Below are 19404 nucleotides of genomic sequence, written 5' to 3'. Positions count from 1 at the left end.
ATGCCTTTCACTTTAATGCACATAATTGTTTATAGAAAATCATATAATTTTAAGCAAATGCAATTTAAGGCATAGATTTTAATCGTAAATTTGCAATTTCGATCGCGATATCACGTAATATAATTATAAAATACGTCCTTTGCCAAGTTATGCTTTATTATTGTTTTTATTTGCCAGTGAAGCGAGAAATAGCTCGAGCAGGCGCACCCTAAAGGCATTATGTATGCCTGCTTCCGGTACCGTTCAACATACACATCATTTATTCAGGTTCACTTCCTCGTTGAACAAAGATCTTTTCAAATTGATTCTCATCCTCGCGGCTAACCCGTCTAAACGATAACGACGAGGAGCTGCTACCAGCTACTGCAATTCACGATTCAGATTACGGCCTTTATGCAAATACAGATGTACTCATTCTGAATCACGTTATAATACGTATACGCGTAGATATGAAATCAAGGTGTTTTTCAATGATCCAGACGTGAAAAATTTTACCCTATATCGAGTCCATAATATTATACCCTCCCCAAGATTGTTAATCATTTTATTTCGGTTCGAAAACTTTGGGTATCTCAGTTGGTTGGCATGTTACTAATTCGGTTTTCTGATAGTTTTAAAGCGGTCCATCGTTATTAAATTCTACTGTAAACTCGACTTAGTCGAGTGTGTAGTATGAGTTATAATTCGGAGAAAATATGGGTATAAAAGTACAGAAAGTGTTTTCCGGAGTAAAACACAGTTATAGACAGTTCGTTGTGTTTATTTTTTTGTTTAATTTGTCGAATACCTTTTCACGTATAACATTTTTCAAGTGGAAAAACAATCGCAATATACCTAAACATATAACATAATACACTACGAATAGAAGCAACCGCGCTGTCGAAACCGATTCAACGTACCGCATGTATAGCTAACGTCGTCCTAAGGCCCAGATGGCAAGCGATGGTCCCTTGGTTAAATTTTAAATACGATATACAGGCGATGGGCCTTGTGCCACCTGCTCCAAAACGCAGGCACAACTATCGCGTTGGAGCATCCATTTGACCGGTAGTAAACAGCGCTTCAGCAGACCAAAATCCACCCTGATTTCATTCGATTACAAGGATGGATATAAACAATTAGACAATCAGAGATCGTCGTTGATGGCTAAAACTCATGAAAAAAGTTTTTCCAAGCGAATAAGTGACGCAAAATTAAGACGGTGAGGCATTTCGACTGGCGAAAAAAATGTTTATACATTTCTTTGGCAATTGCGTTATGCGTATGTGGATAGGAACGAGGTGATCACTAAAGGGGAAGAAGACGTAACTTTCACCCCCTCGTCACGTGATGGATGCAAACATGTGTTTTCAGCGTTCGAACGGAAGTACGCCGGAATCGCGGTGAAGCTCGAATATGACTATAACTGCGTGTCTGAGGTGTCCGGTTTGAAAGTGTCGAATAACACTCACGAATTTCGGGGATTCCTGTATGAAACAAACGCTAGAAATAGATACCGGCGTGAAAATATAATATTCGCTTGCGTGGAATATTCATTCGTATAATGTATATTTCGCGGCACGGATTCAGGTACTGCGGGTGTACGGCGTAAATTTTCACCGTCGTGCAGCTTACAAGTAGGTATAACACTGGAAGTTTTCTTGGAAATGTTAGCTCGTCGGAAGAAATTCCGACAATGGGACAAAGAGAATTTTCGGTCTACGCAGCCGGCTGCGTAAAAGTACAAAGTCCTCGGCTACGGGTGCACGGGTATTACACACCGGGTATATACCTAGTATAGGGTCTAGGCTGCGCCTGCAGCCGTAAGGGTGCTTTTAAAGGGAACGATTCGATGAAAAGCGGCTAAAGTGACCGAAAAGGAGAGAAAGATAGAAAAGGAGAGGAGAGAGGAGAGAGAATGAAACATAAAGTTCGAAATAAGGGAAGACATAAGCGCGTGCCCACCCGACAGCAGATGCTCTGGGCAGCGTACGCTGCAGCTGTCCTCCTCGAAGTGGTTCTCAATCGATATTCTTACACCTTTATATTTGCAGAAAGAGTTTCGCCAATTATTTTGATATTCAACCGGAATCCGAATCCACTCGCAATCACAATTAACGCGTGGCCTTCGAGTGAAGATTTCGAACAATGTCAAAACTTGTATGTGTTTCATTTTTCTTCCCATGATTTGAAATTGAGCTAAGGATTTATAGGCAGAGACTTGGGTTCGTTTCAGTAACGGAAATCCAACGATGGGAACAAAATCGGATTAGCTGTGAATTTTAATCCGAAATGGTCAGAAATATTGCCGCGTTCTTGTACTTGAAACATCGCTCTATGCCGCACTGACAAGTTTCTCTAGGTACATTCAAATTTCGGGAAATTTTACTGCGATGGACTGAGCAGGTAGCAGAATATATACGTATTCGTATTTATACACATATATGCATATAACGAAATTATACCTATATAATCGTATTTCAAACTAATTGGCTTACGACTGGTGACACGCAAGCATCAGAAAATTAGGTATACCTACCTATATATTGACTACAAGTCTTCAGCGTTGCCAAGTATAGAGAAATTTCTTTGTATCGAAAGAAATTAGAGTCCGTTCAAATAGAAAAGAAAACTTGTTTTCTTATTAAGAAATATTGTCCTTTCGACCGAAATCTGATGAAAACTGAAGATCTCAGACGAAATTTCAAGACTAATAGCGAAATCTCTAAAAATGGTCTGTGAAATCGAAACCACAGACTGAAGATCAATCAATTGCACTAATTAAATAGCGATAGGACTTGTTGGACAAGTTGGTGGTGCTAAATATTAAAAAATAGAAACATATTATATAAGTAAGAGTCCTAATATACTTACTATTCAGATTGCAGGATTAAATGTAAATCTGTTTGTGTTACCTCGTTCGGTGATTATCATTACATACTTCGGAGAAAATTGTCCATATTATAAAGCGAAAAAATGAAATATGTTATGTATTATATGTCAAACATCAATCCTGAAAACAAGAAATTTAAAAAATTGTTTTGGAGCCATTTAAATTATAAATATTCGTCTGATAGGTTGGCACGCTGCAAGTCTTGGCTAAAAATTTTACCCTTTATTGTACCCTGATCATTATTTTATATATTTTGATACAGAGGAGCAGTAATCGCCTGAAAAAAGTATATCATGAAGTGTTAACAAACATACACCTACATATATTCGTCGAGCAATGAGGCTCACTGAAAAAATATAATTCCAACTGAATAACTTGCATGCTACAACGGCTATAATAAAAGTGGTCACGAACATTCGAGATTTCATTGAGAACCAGGTGGTGGTTCTCTGATACATTGCTCATTCGTGCGTTAGATTGCGATACATTGGAGGTATACGCATACACGATGACAAGGTGTAGAATAATCAACTGTAGCGAGAGCAAGTTCAAACTGTTGGTGAAATAAACTTGGCAACCACGAATTTGTTATGAGGAAAATAAAAGAAATTGAGGTGAAGTAAACTCGGAAATAATTACATGCCAAGCTGCACCGTTTATACATCAACCATGTACACTAATATGTGAACCCACTTGATGACGTGAGAAAACGGTCAACACTAATCGATTCATACGTTAAATTTTAACGGATATGCACTTGGTAGACGCTGAAACGTTTCTCAGATCATTCCCGAATCGCAACAGCCAGATTTTCAGTAAGTGAATAAAAAAATACGAATTTAAAAAATCTGAGAACGATAATCTAAGAGATTTGAATTTTTCAACGCATATTTTCGTCACCCTCCTTAGCTGAGTTCGCGAAATAAAGAATATTCAATGATCCATCATCATTGTATTACGCTCTGGTTTCGAATGCGATCTGTATAAGCTTGGGCTGAAAAAATTTCAGCTGCAGTTAGAAGCGAAGCTGTGAGCATACATACACGAATTACCACCGCATGAACGTACACATATTTACGCAGAGAACGAGAAAGAAAGAGAGAAAGAGATACAAAAAAGTATACAGGATGAAATTCAGGACAGCTGATATAATTTTTGGCGGGCTCGGAGCGCAACAAAGAAATAAGACCGTATGAAAAGAAAAGAAGAGATTCTTTGGGTCCTTTGGGTCCTACCAGGTCCTTGGCTGTTAAAAAAGAATAAGTTCTCCCACCTTTTTACACCACGGGCCGGGTATATAGTACATGGTAAATACAGTTGGGCCCAAAAGAAATAAAGGGCCCGGGCACCTGGCCATTGGCATCAGTTCGCTAGCAGTCGTCAGCCGTGCGGGTTCTACGGATGCAGCTTCGCACGTTAGCACTCTCCAGGACCAACGGAAGTACGAGATAAAAATATAATCGTACACAAGATATCAGTGAACAAGAAGAGAAAGACAAAAAAAAACGTTTCTGTGCATATAGTGGTTGTGGATTATACGTTACAGCGTTCGCTGAGATAAGTAGCACCTAAGAGAATTAAAACGGGAAATTGGGAAAATGAATTACAAATAAAAATAGAAAGAACGGTGGAACGTTCCACGGAAAAAATTGCGTCGTTGGTGTTTCACATTTTTCGAATTTTATCTCACTAAGAATCAGAAATCATTCGACGTCGCTGTTGAATTATGCAGTATATTTAGTGTGGTAACAGCATTTGTCAGTGTAATTTATTGCAATAATTTGTATCGTCTCTGAGAAGCCGACTCTTCTGTAAACCTTTTTTCACCGTTTTTTTCGAGACGCGTAGCGTGGCTTCACCATAAACGACGCAGCACGTCGTTCGTTCTTTATCTGCAAAAGGAAGTCCGTCTCTTTCTAATATATCTTAGTGCGCAATCGCGTTGAACGAGATCTGTTATTGAAATATAAAACTCTCTAATTTGGAAACAAAATGTTAAGACCACATTGGAGAGACGTGAATATGTGAATTATTCTAAGTCAGGAGGATTAATCGCATTTTCTTCGGCCTGGGTCCCCGCAGTCCAATATTGCATACGCAACGTATAAAAAATACGCGTAGGTGATCATCGTTGAACTCTGAACTCCGTAATTGCATAAAAGATAGGTCGAGATTTGTGTCAATGTTTCGTACACTTATTTCTCTAATATTGCACTTGTCCCGGCCTATCGGAATGCAACCAATATCTGCACTCGATCACTCGCAGTGGCATGCGGGAGATATTGTTAGACTAACAATAAAATCGACAACGGATTTACGCGTAAAATATTTACGCCGCGTCTGTAAGGAATTACGTACGAGTGACAGTCAAGTAGGCAGGGATGTGGGCATTATTTGTATGGTTAAATCAAATTGCACTCGTCCCGGCCTGCTGGGTTGTCGCAATGTCTTCAGAACTCATTAACGAAGATGATTCATATCACTCAAGGCAGTAGTAATGTTCAGTGATAAATGCTCTGAATTGAAATACAATACAGAGTCGATGAACGTATATTGATTGATAGAACATAAAAAAATAAAAAAATTAAGAGAAAATGAAAAAAAAAGAGAAAAATGTACGTGATGTATGTCTGGCACGTATTGTTTAAATTTCTCGTATCTGTGAATACGCCCGACATAGTCTCAACTGGAAATGGGTCATATATTTAAATTTCGAGATTGTATCGATAGGAGGTATTCAAATCTGCAAATACTGACTTTTCAGTCGATCAGACTCTGTACATGACTACGATTACTAGGTATATTTATATTGCAGTACCGTTCGTCTATACTCTATAGGATATAGTGCAAATGAAAAAATTTATGTACATACAATACCTATGTAAGACATTTTCTACACGAAAGAATAATATGTTTCTTTTTTTCGCTCATAAGTTGTGTTTTGGGTGCAGGCTTGAATAAAGAACGTGTGAAAGTGTATCAAAGCTCTTGTTGGTCCCTTCTTTTGAATAGGTTTCCCATGACGGTTATCAGTTACAAAGAAACCATCGTTTGTCACCGAGCATTCGATGCGAACTCTTCTTACGATATCCTATGTATATATATGTGGTATATAAGTATATTACACCATTATGTGAACGTACCGCAGTAAGAAAATATTATAATTCGATTCAACTGTGTGTACGTGTGAGATGTATATATTATAATATGCTGTGTACATAAATAACGGATAATAGTGAAGAAGAAAAAAACATGATGGAAGGAAAAAAAACTTGAAGGAAAGAATAATACGTTGCGTTCGATTGAATAAGAAAACACAATAAAAATAGTTGCTCCATAGAAATTGGATCCTGTTTTCCATTCATTCGCGAAGGATTCACACGTGTATATGTATAATACACGTTGGTACAGACTCCTGGTGCATACACATACATAATACACGACCGAGCATCCATCTAGACATCCCCTTAAAGAGTCTCACGGTACATATAAAATAAAAACACCTGGCTCCTTACTACACGCTCGCGTCTGCAGGGACTGGTTTTGGTTTCCTTATAAACTTTATTCAATTCTTTATATTATAGCAAAGGGTTCACCATTAGGTATATACAACTACCATTCATATGCAAAACAATAAATTAACCGAAAGAAATAAATCCATAAGTTTGCTCTCCAGCTGCGTTGTGTCGCCTATCATAAAAACTATATACACCACACCTATAATGTAGTTATGTATACCAAGTCCAAGCAGTTCCAATACTTTTCTCCACAAATCTCACGATTGAATCACATCTCTCTTTTCTTTTTTTGCATTTCTTAATTCCCGACTGAGAGTATCGGGCCTGGATTCATGTTATACGAATTGAATGTATAGATTTATCTGAAAAACGGCGCATAACAATGAGACACCGGGTGGTCGGTCAATCAGATGCAGTAGGTAACGGTCATTTCAAATTCCTTGACATATTTTTTCTCTTCCTAGGTGCGTATTGAACACGTACATTAGTTCGTATATTAAAAGCCGACTGCGATACTGGATTTAGACAATAGGTTCCTATACATTTCTACAGCACGTGGAGTATAAACAAACTCATTTACCGCGCATGACACCTTTCGACAAGTTTTCACTGCGATATTATGTCATTCTCGAAGACGTTTCCAGGATAGAAGAGAGTAGAATTATTCATAAACCGTGTGTTCTTTTTTTTTACATCCAAAAGATTCTTAGAAAAATTGAGTTTCGAATCATAGCTTCGTGCTTACGAGAAATTTAACCGACACCCTGGACTTTAAGAGTAGAAGAAAAATAATGTGATCATGCATTTAACAACCTGCAGTTGAGAGATGAAATAACAAAATACATAAGCAAATACATTCGTCGAGGTGAGCTCTTTCGCGTTATCGTGGCATCGATGAACCATTCGAATTAAGCCTATGAGTATGCAATTGGCATTGCAGCCGGTAAGTAAGATCCCTGCTGTTACAACGGCGTGATTATCGAGGGAGAAGTCTGCCTTACCGAAGAAGACAAATTATTCTGTTGAGCATAATTCGTAGCTGTATAAGTCTATCACTTGAACCGCTTACTTACCGCACCACGAATTTCCTCGCCGCACCGAAAGTGCGAGCAATTTATACATGTGAGGTTTCATTTTCCAGCGATTTATGACAATTTCATATTTTCGTGAATAAATATGCTCACCCTGAATGGACGACTGGGAAGCAGGTAATTTGCTCTAAATAATTCGGTTTTAGGCGATTAAAGCTCTACTTTTATTCAGAGAATGTTAAATAACCCGTGTATGTTCAATAACCTCTGGAAAGTTGTGTTCTTTTTACCAAATTTAACGGCAACGATTTATTCATCGATGATTTTATTTATTGAGTTATTATTTATCTCATTAATGCACCCATAAAGTATAAGTAGGTTTTTTTATTACCATTTCCCAATAATTACGTGGAAATTTATTTTTACAGAAAAGTAGCACAGAAATTATTAGCGAGACTCCAATCAACCAGAGATGCGGCTAATACTCAGAGCATTGAAATACCAAAAAGAATAGACCGAGGTCCTACTGATATTCTGCGGGTAATCATCAAAAGTTTTCCACTTCGAAAATAATAATTTCTTAAAAATTAAAGCTTAGTGAGAATCTCTGAAAGATGTCTTACTTTTACTGTTTGTTTTTGAGGCTCTTGCAAGCACAGTAGGAAAAGATCTGACCGCAGCTCACTACAAATATCACGATGATCCATATTTCATTCCATTATCGAACAGAACAAAACGAGCTTATGCTTTGTCTCAAGAAGCTGGAAGAAAGGCTGCTATATGGATCAGAAAGGAGCATGCTGATCTTTTTGAACAGAGAACTGCTGATCCCATCATTAAGGTTGTTGAGATTTTATTGAATATAAAGTAATATTTATTAGGGCCCAAGTTTTCGTATAATGCATATAAAACATCAATTCACAAGATGTAAAATATAAACGAAACTCGCAGCTGTTTTAGAATTTGGGTGGTCCGATTCAAAGATGTTAACAATAATATTTCGTCAACGTAATTACAGGATTTTTTGCCACGAGCAGTTTATGATGAAAGCAGCAAAGTAACGGAACAAACACTACGTGATGCAATACGTCATGCACAACCATCCGATGCAATAACCATATATCGATTGTTAAAAAAGGATGGTGTTAGTCTTAAGACAAAACAAGATTTGTTAGAATTGTTGTGCTACTGCAACGACGAAGAACCCACCAGCGATCAGTTCCCAGAGGAACGTTGGTTTAAAAGATCTTTACAACAAATAAGACCTAAATGGGCGTGAGTGATATATCCACAATTTTCAATTTTCACATCATTTAGTCATTCAATTAGCAACTTAGAAAGAATCACATGCACCTAAGATTTTGATTTCAAACAAATATCGTCACTTATTATTTCAGATCGAATGACATAGTGGACGAACTGTTTACATCATTAACTAATGAAGACAATGCAACTGCAACTACAGCCTACAATGCTTTGATTTGTGGTACTGCAAAGTACTTGAAGGTGCATTTTCTTGACTTCATTTCATATCCCTCATTAATTGTGTGGAATAATCTAATTGAAAGAAATTTCATTATAGGTGGACAAAGCCTGGCATTTATATGAAGAATGTTTGAACAAAGGATTGCCGATACATATACAAAGTTTTAATAACATCTTGAAACTGGTTCAATTTGCTAACAATGCTGGAACTCAAAGAATTAAATTCATGACAGAAATACTGGAAGTAATGTCTCGAAACAACGTTCGACCAAACATTGGAACTTTCAATGTCGCTTTAAAACTTGCAGCCTCGGTACAATGCCCCGAGCCTGGAAGAAGTGTTGCTCTTTCTATTTACAAAGAAATGACAAATGCCGGTGTGGAGCCATCGCCTGGAACTTACTATTATTTACTCACTATTTTCTGTCGCAACAGTAAGCACTAATAAATGCTGTGCATTAAATTTAAGGATTCACAGAACATGTTATTACCGTCTAATTAAATAGATTAAACAAGTCTTAGCTTCCTGATAGTTAAGAATAAAATTGACTCTTCTGATGTTGACATTTACAGGTGGACCACAGAGTGAAATTTTGATAGACATTTTGGATAAACTCGAGGGAAAAGAATTGGAAGTTACGGATTTTGAAGATATATTATTCTTTTTAAAAGCTATGGATGTTGCTAAGAATCACTTGAACAATATTGATGTAGGCCATAGGATACACAAACTTCTACTTACTGGCAAGAACTACAACTTGATTGGTGATAATTATATGGTGAGTCAATGACTAATTGCAAAATGATTAAATATTTTCACTTCAACTGAATTTCGTATTTCTGACATATCACCACTGCACTTACAAAATTAATGATAATCAACAGTTAAGTGATTACACAGGACCACAAATTGAAAAAAAATTTGCAGGGGATAAATCCTTAGTCTTCTATACGTATTTTGGGATGCTGAATTTGAATCCATTGAGCTTTTATCTCCAAAAATGGATTTTTTGTGGTAAAAATGGATTTTTCTGGATGTGGGTTTGAGGTTGATGGGTTTAGGTCTAGGGTTTGTGGTTTCAAGATTCATAAGTTAGAGATTGTGGGTTTTTAGATTTGGGGGCTTGGGGAATGAGAATTTAATTGATGTAGACATGTCAGACTTTTTACAAATAAGATAGAATTGAGAAAAATCCATTTTTGCACGTTTTGTGCAATCGCAGGAAAATTCTGTCGTGTTGGAAATAAAAGCTCAACGGATTCGAATTCAGCATCCCAAAATATGTACAGGGGACATCCATTTATCCCCCGCAATTTTTCTCTTCAATTTTTGGTCCTGTGTTATCGATTCTACAGTAACTGATGTAACATATTACAAGATCATTCTATTAAATTGGTAAAAATGCAGCATCTTTTGAACTTTGATGAAAAAAATCATTGATTCACTTTTATAGGAAAGTGTATATTTTCGCCAATACTTGACATTAGTGGTACGATCAGAGTCGATTGACTCATTCATGGAATTGTACAATACGGTTGTGCCGAATATTTACATCCCGGAGCCAGATGTGATGACTGAAATATTACTAGCTGTCGAGATAGCTGGTCCATCAGTCGCGGAAAGTTTGATTCCCCAATTATGGTCGCATATGGTGATGTTTGAGCACACGCAACGAGAGAATCTTATAACTCACTTACTCAACATTATGCACACGACTTGCAAACCCTCCTCTGACTCGGTCGGGAATACGCATTATGCGGACATTGCTTGGGATATTTGGAATCGTATAGAGGTAATCTGATATTAGATAGATAAATTATTTTCCGATCCAAGAATATGTTGCTACTTCTATTTCACAGTGTGAAAAACCTGCCCACTCGACGGTAATTAAATGGAATGCAGAAATGCTTGGAAATGTGGCTGGTTTGTTAATCCGTGGAGGATATTTTGACAAAATGCTCACTGTACTAGCACATCTCATAGAGAAGCAGGGCATTTATACTGGAGTACTCTCGAAAGAGCAGTTAGATAGTATTTTAAATGCGTGTCTTGAAAATGGTCATGCAAGTGCAGCTTTCGTAAGTACCGATATGATGAGTATTAGATCAACTGTGCGAATTTGCACACAAGGATACATTTTTATAAACACCATAACTATTTGATTTGATGTATTTAGATGGTTACGTTATAGTTAATTACACGATTTTAATTGCAGAGTGTAATATCATATGTTGCAAACAATGGCATCGATGGTGCTGGTCAAATGGGATACAAATTGATAAACACGTTATCTCTAGACTCTGCACAAGAAGCAAAATTAATTAATCTAGTGGGTAAAGAAGTTCTTCAACTTCATCTTGCATAATCACTATTGTAAGATCTACTCAAGTATTAGAGTATTTAATAATTCTTTCGCTATTTGTTGGATTTCACTTGTCGTGAACCATATTTGTAAATAAAATAAAAATTCAATAAAATCCTTGTTTCAGTTTTTTTTCAATGGCTCCATCTCATTTAAAACAATGACACAATTGTAGATTGAGAAGATAGTGTTTTGTTAGAAATGATTTTTATACTTGCATATTGTATAACAATTAGTTTTTTCTAGCTGTCTGAAAATTGTCTGGTCCATTGAGAAGTATCAAACCAGAGTATTTCCCAATTAGAACTTGGATGGTGCAGATTATAATAACGTAATTGACATCCAGGAACATTCTTGCTCCCTCAATTTGATCCTAACTGATTAATGTACTACAGAACAGGGGGAAGACCCCTTTCAGCAAAATACCTTCTTCCTGTGCGCTGTGAGGAGTCCAGCGTAGTGCTCCTGAATTTTATTCTGACAGTCGATGTTTGGCACTACAAAGTGCAATATTTTGAATTTGAGAGAAACAAGTGTTTTCAAACATTGAAGAGATAACTTTGATCTGCAGAAATCTAATGACTTAAAATTTGCTTGTATTAATAAAAAACTATGGAGTGTAAAAACGAAAGTGTGCGCCTGACCTTAGATTCAATTAAGGAAATTATTGCTAAAGATGAACCAGAAGTTGAAATTATTAGCTTGGAAGAAGAACCTGGTTCAGGAAGGGGCGATAATTACACGTCAATGCTTTATCGCCTGCGTGTTATTGGTTTAAAACAACAAAAGAACGGTGGTGAAAGGGTGAAATGGGAACGAACTATCATATACAAGGTAGTTTCAAAGAATTAATTTTTATAAAGTACTATGATTCTCACTTCAATTATTGTCCTAATGAACTGCGCCAAAAGGTTGGTTATTCGAAATTAAATTTTCCTCATATCTTTACGAATATTAAGGTATTGCCAGACTCACGGGAACGACGCGAGGCCTTCAAAAGTGAAACTCTGTTCAGGAATGAGGTAGCATTTTATACTAAAGTGTGGCCAGCTCTAAATGTTCTGCAGACATCGGGGCATCACGTATTCGATGGAGTGGCCAAAATATATGATGCACGCGAAGATCTTATCGCGATGGAAGATTTAAGAGAGCTGGGGTTTCGGATGGGCGATAGAAGGGCTGGTCTCCAAGTTGAGCAGCTGCGGCAAACGCTAGCAGCTTTAGCAGGCTTTCATGCGCTTAGCCTTGCATTAAAAGAAGCAAGGCAAGTTTCAACTGAATAGAGTAATAAAAATCTTAGTCAACATTTAAAGTCAACCACCACTGTCCCATCCAGAGTAAATTTGCCAAGTCAAAAGCAGTAATAATATTGATAATGGTTTTAATTCGAAGGCCAGAAGAGTTTCAAGAGTTGAGCAGAAAAGGAGGAAAAGGTATAGCGGAAGCAATGTTCTGCGAAGAGAACGCAGATTGGTATAGGCAGTACTACAGAGTCGCTGCCAGTAATGCAATTGCAATGGTATCTGAAGCTCTACCCCCCATGTCACATGAGAAAAGGGAAGATGTAATGCGTAGAATGAAACTGTTTTTACAAGAAGAAACTTTCTTTCATACAATGTGCAATCTGGCTGCTGCTGAAGGGCCACTAACAGTTTTTTGTCACGGTGATTGTTGGACCAACAATATCTTGTTTCGTAAAGAAGTAGAATCTGACACAAAGGTTTGTGCACACTGAGATGTCTTGTAAAATTATCTTCAGTTTTGTTTGTTCATCAATACATGTAATTGATGTGATGATAATTATGGATTTTCCAACACAATGTAAAACTTCTAACTCTTTTAAGTCGCATATATATATATATAACTCAATATTTATATATAATAATTATAACTCAAGATTTGATTTGTTCTACTTACCTTTGAGCAGGTTGTATGCTTTGTTGATTTCCAACTGTCTCGGGTTGGTTCATTAGCCCTTGATTTGGCAACACTTCTCTATTGCTGCACCAGCGGAGAAGTCAGACATGCCCATATGACATCACTTTTGCGTCATTACCACCATAACTTAATTTTTGCTCTCAAGATGCTGAATGTTCAAGAGGCTTCAAGAGATCCTGAAATTATGTGGGACATGTAAGTGAAAAGGACATTTAAATGTAGGGTGATTTCTAACTCGAAATCAAAGCACTCTGCGCCGTGATTTACAGTGCGATATAAACAGGTCACAGCATTTGACAACAGCTGCAGATATCCTCACAAATGAATATCTATGTATGGGTTGTTGCATGACACCAAAAGCCAAGTTAACAGATACATACCTAAAACGTTATAATGTTAAGTTATATACATATACAAGTATTAGAAAATATTAATGTTTATATCGAAATTTATAATAGTTTAACTGAAGAGCTGCGGAGATGTGGACGCTTTGGGTTGGGTATAGCATTGGATATGCTTCCAATAAGTACTTGTGCCAGCGACGAAGCTCCAGATTTATACGAGGATGAAGAACAAAGTGAAAAAGTGGAAGGAGCACAAGGGCCTCCACCAGGAGGTGTGGAGTGTGCACGTCTGATGACTGATCTAGTATTGGAGCTAATAGATAACCAGGCTCTATGAATTGGTTAGACCATTATTGTAACATAACTTCTCAATGTAGAGTAGAAAACACAAATTATCCAATCTTAATTAACCTAAAACGTTTTTAAACGTAACAGGTTTTTTTCAATACATATGTGAATAAAATATCACTTTAACCTTGATTACTGGTACCCAATTGTTTTAATTCATTTATGTTCTCCCTATAGCAGTTTTGCGTTATACTATTTTAGTATAGTGACATCGTGTTTAATCTTATTATCTATTTACTAAATTCAGTAAGATCTTATATTACAAGATGATAATGGTGCACAATAATTGATTTCAAATAATTATATATATATATATACTATGTATATGTATGTAGCAGTGTATTGTACACGAAGATCATGAGTTGATTATATTATGAATTATTATAATATAGGTATGAAGTCCGTGAATGCATTTTAAAATTCGTTCATACCTTCTTGCAAAATGATGTAATAATCAAAACAGCGTTTCATGCTCCCTGATTCAATAATTACTCTCAAAGCATTCTGCATAGAACAAAGAACTGGTATGCACGAAATTAACCATTGTGGGTGGTCCGCAATATATAGCTTAAACATTACTCATTTATTCGGGATGAAATCAAATTCTAACGGTAGTTGTTATTGTATTGGAATAATCGGTTGGCCCGGTACATCGGCATTTTAAAACTATTAGTGGTTGTCTAATAACTTAGGTTACAGCAAAGTCAACTGTACATCGTTGATTAGGCCTTGACAATATCTTGAAACGAATAGCTTTTCACATTATATAATGCAACCACATTTCTAGCTGGTAATAAATAGATAAAAAATAAAATATTTCCAATAAAATGGTCTTACTAGCCAAACTAAACAAGTTTTACAGCGATGATCAGGAAATGAAGACAATGTAAGAGAAAAAAATAAAGGAAATCACATAGAGAATACACGTCCAACATGCTTTATGAATTTTGGATATATACCAACACACACTTCAATGAATGGGTATTTCAAATATCAAACTATAGTAAATTTATCAGTCACTACTCCCGTCTTGTATGACAACCACTAAATTGCGTGTTTGTTTATTATACTGGTTTATTTCATAGAAAGTACTGTGAATTACGCTTGTTGAGGTGGGGTGTGCGGAGGCGGTTGCGCCACCTGTGGCTGCGGACTAGGTGGCTGTTGTTGCTGTTGCTGTTGTTGCTGAGTATTGGATGCTTGCCATGGTGGATGCTGACTCTGCTGTTGTTGCTGTTGTTCCTGAGCCAGCCGCTGGTGTGCTTGCTGTCGCGCACGAAATTCCGCTGCTTTTAATTGTTCCAAGTGAAATTGCTGCCGTTCTGTAATTAATTGCTGGCGCTGATACTCCAGGCCCTCTCGTTCCCGTTCCATTGTTGTTTCGAGCTCTTCGAAATGCCGCAATTTTATTTCAAGTTTTTTCATCTGAGTTTCAACCAGCAGTGCCACTAATGATTTGATTTTTCTTTCCTCTACCGCTGCTAAGTGTTTTGCTTTGACAGCTGCAGCTGCTAACGCGGCCGCCGCAGCAGATTGTAGTTGCGCATCTCTAACCACCTGCGTCAAAGGAATTAAAAATAGCTTTAAACCTTGTTCACATGACAGACTAACATAATCTTAGCCATTAATAGAATAGAGTGCTCAATGCACTCAAAATTACCTTATCTCTCTTTTCTTTAGCTTCAATTTCTTCAGGGTCTCCTTTAGACTTAGCTTCATCATCATTCTCCTTTGGATCGACTTCTATTTTTTCAGGCTGGTCACGTTCACTCTCCACTGACTCTTCCTTTTTCATAGATTGGGGTGGCACCTGCGTAGCATCCACTCCCTCCTTGACTTTAATATCCTGAAGCTCCTCCTTTTTACTTTCCGCAGTCGAAGCATGAGGAGAAGTAACACTTGCAGATGAGGAAGTTGCACTATTAGCTGAGACAGCAGGATCTTCGGGAGGTTCTGGGGGTCCAGTTCCTGCAATACCGGACTGCGCGAGTCCTGCCGATGGATCAAATTTGCCTAAATATACAGATGAGTGATTATTTTTAAAATAGATAAAAATCATTTTTGTACTCAATACCAGTCCTGTCAAGCTGTTTTCCCAAAAACTCACCATCTGGATTAGCACTTGCTTGAACATTACGAAGATGCTGATCGAGTAGGGCAGCAGGCACTTGATCTTTGATAGCTGCAAATTCTTCCATAGCGGCTTTAGCAGCACTAGCAGCCACTCTTGGATCCACAACCGAAGCTAAGAAAGCGACCGTGCTCATGACCGGGTTACCAGCCTTTGAAAAAGGAACAGGCTGATAGGCAAGCGGTCCCAGACCTTCAGGGCCTCCTTCTTCGAGGTACGGATCTTCGATAGGTAGCCGTAAGAAGTGAAGTATGCACTCATCTTGAGTGCGAGATCCAACATGTTCGCAAACTTTGTTCCAGTCATCTTTATGGAGCTCCAACCCTTCTAATAACAATAGCGTTTCCTGCTCGGTCCAATCGCGAGTGGCACCAGCAGCTTGTTTGCTTTTTAAAACCGCAGGCTTTCTGGAATACTGATCCACCTTCAGACCAAAGTTAGTCATAACTCCAAGTCCGCTCTTTTCTTCTGGTCCCAGGCCTACGACAATAGGTTTCTTTTCCAAATCCAACAGGGATTTTGCAGCGCTGGAAGGCTGCGGAGTCTTGGGAGGATTCGGATTAACAGGCGCCAGTCCAGATGGAGTGTCTGAGAGAACGTGGAAGTGAGATGTAGGTGGTGGACCCATTGGGGTTGGTCTAGATTCTGCGTCAACTTGGTAATTAATGAGACCCCACTGCTCCAGAAACGCATGAACACGCATAATGGCACACACGTCTCCTGCTAAATTACGTCTGAAAACAATTATGCCGTTATATTGATTTTTTGGCATCATCCAAGTCATACGAAGTGGTTAGTACTAAAATGATATTCTGGTATACAAGAGCTTGGTCGAAACGGATTTTGAAGGGGTAAAAGTTTTGACCGTACCTGCAGGCAGTAGAGGTGATATATTCCGTTGGATTTAGTCGGTAAGTATCGATCATAAAATTGCGATAGGCAAGGTAGATCTCGGGTGTTTTCGATTTATTTTTTCCGTTAAAAAATTCGGACAAAGCACGTTTTTCAATCGTATGGATTGAGTTGTAATCAAACCAAGCTGAGTAGCTAGGTACAACAATATGGTGCGTTTGCTCAGTAACATTATCTTCCGGCTCATCTCCCTTCCCACCCTCTCCTCTTTCCTTACTTGCGTCACGTTCCTCTCTCTCCTGAGCCCCTTGAGTACTTCCTTTGTCACCTAAGATCATTGAATCCATCACTAGAGCATTTACTTACGATATATTCATAAAGACAATCAACTTAATTGGTACTGTGCATTACACACCGTCTATAGGCTCATCCAAATCAGCCATATTGCCAGATTTTAGCGGTTGTAATTCATTATCCTGTTTTTTGTTTCCTGTTGTCGACAAACTTCCACTACCAGCCGTAGATCCACCACCAGATCCAACTGAAGGTGGATTAGCTGGACTTGCTACCACTTCTATTATCCTGGGTTCAGCTGGAGGATCTTCCATCCCCTGTGTCAGATCTTCTTCTTCGTCGACGCCACCTCGAGACTTTTTCGGAGTAGCCAATGAAGTGGACGAGCCTTGGAGTCCTGCTGGTCCGCGACCACTGTTTGAAAAATACCAATATCCATAAGAATCTGTTTTCACACTAATGTAACAAAACGAGAATTACAATCTATTGGCAATTATTTATCACTTTTCTTCAGCACAACATATTGCTGTAATAGCTGCCATTTTTTTTTTATACAAAATGTACACCTTTTACGCTTTCCAATTTTTGGAGGTGGACTGGGGGAACGTTTTCGTTTCTGTTTTTTGGCAGACGAAGGTGGAGGATGAGACGGTTGAGCCATCAAGTCTTCGACGGAAAGCCGGTACTTGTGAACTCTCTTCTGTCCATTTTCATCAACATCGTAGTCCTCTTCGTTCATCCACTCATTGTACTGGTCAAGATCAAGAGCCCAAGTAGCCGACACACGATACTGAGGTCTGGAATCAATAATTTCATCACTTTTCCTTGGTTATACCGAATAAGTAAATTATATCTTACTCGAGATATGAAATAGCTTATAAGTAAGTAATATCATACCTTCCACTTGTATTTCCTATCCCCAGAGGACCTTCAGGAAAATCCCAAGGCAGATCTAATGTTGTCCATGAGTCGTAACTGTCGGGAAAGTAGTACCAGTGCAATAGAACTGAGCGTTCACGCCTCAAGTAAGGACGAGCGTATTCTTCCTCGAGGGGATCGGCTACTGGATAAACAATGTGTGTTGCATCAGCCTCAGCTTCGGCAATTGTTCCCTGATGACGTCTAACAACTTCCTTGACTTTGGACGCTGTATTTTTGTCTACATCTGGTCTCACATACACACAGGGTATTGTCATGCATCGATTTTGTACCAATGCCCGTTCCGCTGCCACTAACATCTCCACCGCACGATCCATGCGAGAACCGGACTACAAAGTTTATTGAAAATATTCAGATCAAGGATATTTCTTGCATTTTTGTAATAGAATATCAAGTCATCTTGATAGAGATGCGAAATATCAGAAATTTTGTCACATATATGAATGCATTACCTTGCCGACTTGAAAGTCGAAACGTCGCCATCCTTGTTCCTGTTTAAATCTGAACGCGGTAGCTAATATTTGACAAAGACCACCGCCAGGCTTAAAATCTAAGAAACACTTCATCTGGAAGGGAGAATTAGTTATGTTTGAGACATGATGATGATTCTTAGTTTGTAACGTTGAGTATGTATCGGTTACACATCGTCGTAGTGAGATAATTATGTAACATCAAAATTGTGTCTGACTGGCAGACAAGTGGGTCTAGTATGAAATAATTTCATAGAGACTTATGAAAACAAATTAATATGACGCTGTACACTGAGCAATGTTTGAACGCAAATGCTACTTACAGGAAGTCTTGTCATTGGCGGTTTTGACACATTTTTTCCGAGGTTATCTTCCTGGAATTGCAACAATTGGACGACCAAAGTCGCGAGACTTTTATTCGTGGGTGGATCGGTTTGAACATACTGTGAAAAAAGCGGTTAAATTCGATTAGAGAGAAATATTAGCGATGAAAAATTAGAGCGAAGATAACTCGGCGCGCTTGGGAGACGCCGGCCTCACCTTTTTAGAATTTTTTAGAAGCCACTGTTTGACTCCATCCAGTTGGCCCAGTATGTCTGGAGACTCGAAGAATTTCGCATTTGGACCGCCGTCCTTTTTAGGCCCCAGAGAGAGCATTTTCCAATTTATTTTCACTCAAAAACCACCGACACTTGAGGAAAACAACGCTTCGCCACCCGCGAACATCACACATACAACATGAGAGTCCGAAGTTTGCTGCAAGTCCTCCGCGTGGAAACTTGACAACCCTGTGCGGCTAATGCACTTGCAAGTTAACTC

At 38.2% G+C, this 19404-nt stretch overlaps 3 protein-coding genes across 4 annotated transcripts; 2 read left to right on the top strand and 1 right to left on the bottom strand.

Moving 5' to 3' along the window:
- Positions 1–7469: 7469 nt before the first annotated feature.
- LOC124413589 (protein PTCD3 homolog, mitochondrial) lies at positions 7470–11381 on the top strand. Its single transcript, XM_046894291.1, has 10 exons — positions 7470–7598; positions 7850–7961; positions 8065–8262; positions 8440–8696; positions 8819–8927; positions 9004–9340; positions 9480–9685; positions 10361–10699; positions 10767–10985; positions 11123–11381. Exons 1-10 carry the CDS (start codon positions 7567–7569, stop codon positions 11270–11272), a joined length of 1959 nt encoding a protein of 652 aa, XP_046750247.1. The 5' UTR covers positions 7470–7566; the 3' UTR covers positions 11273–11381.
- Positions 11382–11516: 135 nt separating this feature from the next.
- Positions 11517–13888, top strand: LOC124413590. The gene is made up of 5 exons (XM_046894292.1): positions 11517–12103; positions 12229–12533; positions 12662–12989; positions 13197–13402; positions 13666–13888. The coding sequence occupies exons 1-5, from the start codon at positions 11882–11884 to the stop codon at positions 13886–13888; spliced, it is 1284 nt and encodes a 427-aa protein (XP_046750248.1). The 5' UTR covers positions 11517–11881.
- Positions 13889–14031: 143 nt separating this feature from the next.
- Positions 14032–19371, bottom strand: LOC124413588 (SWI/SNF complex subunit SMARCC2). Of its 2 annotated transcripts, none has more exons than XM_046894289.1 (10): positions 19126–19371; positions 18909–19028; positions 18568–18681; positions 18074–18444; positions 17743–17994; positions 17298–17590; positions 16901–17210; positions 16007–16764; positions 15560–15912; positions 14032–15456 (listed from the first exon to the last, which is right to left on the bottom strand). In XM_046894289.1, exons 1-10 carry the CDS (start codon positions 19240–19242, stop codon positions 14998–15000), a joined length of 3147 nt encoding a protein of 1048 aa, XP_046750245.1. In that variant the 5' UTR covers positions 19243–19371; the 3' UTR covers positions 14032–14997. The 2 variants fall into 2 exon arrangements, with proteins under 2 accessions (XP_046750245.1, XP_046750246.1); XM_046894290.1 differs by having other exon boundaries at positions 17743–17973.
- Positions 19372–19404: the final 33 nt, after the last annotated feature.

Source organism: Diprion similis, chromosome 12, assembly GCF_021155765.1.
Source record: "Diprion similis isolate iyDipSimi1 chromosome 12, iyDipSimi1.1, whole genome shotgun sequence".
NCBI lineage: Eukaryota > Metazoa > Arthropoda > Insecta > Hymenoptera > Diprionidae > Diprion > Diprion similis.
The sequence above is the reverse complement of the archived record's forward strand: the minus strand, read 5'-3'. Positions and strand labels throughout refer to the sequence as shown.

Coding starts and splice junctions, on each gene's coding strand:
- LOC124413590 (XM_046894292.1), top strand. CDS start 11,882: ATGGAGTGTAAAAACGAAAGTGTGCGCCTGACCTTAGATTCAATTAAG. Junction 12,534..12,661: donor CTTGCATTAAAAGAAGCAAG/GCAAGTTTCAAC, acceptor TTTAATTCGAAG/GCCAGAAGAGTTTCAAGAGT. Junction 12,990..13,196: donor AAGTAGAATCTGACACAAAG/GTTTGTGCACAC, acceptor ACCTTTGAGCAG/GTTGTATGCTTTGTTGATTT.
- LOC124413588 (XM_046894289.1), bottom strand. CDS start 19,242: ATGCTCTCTCTGGGGCCTAAAAAGGACGGCGGTCCAAATGCGAAATTC. Junction 17,211..17,297: donor TTTGGATGAGCCTATAGACG/GTGTGTAATGCA, acceptor CAATGATCTTAG/GTGACAAAGGAAGTACTCAA. Junction 15,913..16,006: donor AGCAAGTGCTAATCCAGATG/GTGAGTTTTTGG, acceptor CTGTATATTTAG/GCAAATTTGATCCATCGGCA.
- LOC124413589 (XM_046894291.1), top strand. CDS start 7,567: ATGCTCACCCTGAATGGACGACTGGGAAGCAG. Junction 7,599..7,849: donor AATGGACGACTGGGAAGCAG/GTAATTTGCTCT, acceptor TTATTTTTACAG/AAAAGTAGCACAGAAATTAT. Junction 8,697..8,818: donor CAAATAAGACCTAAATGGGC/GTGAGTGATATA, acceptor TTATTATTTCAG/ATCGAATGACATAGTGGACG.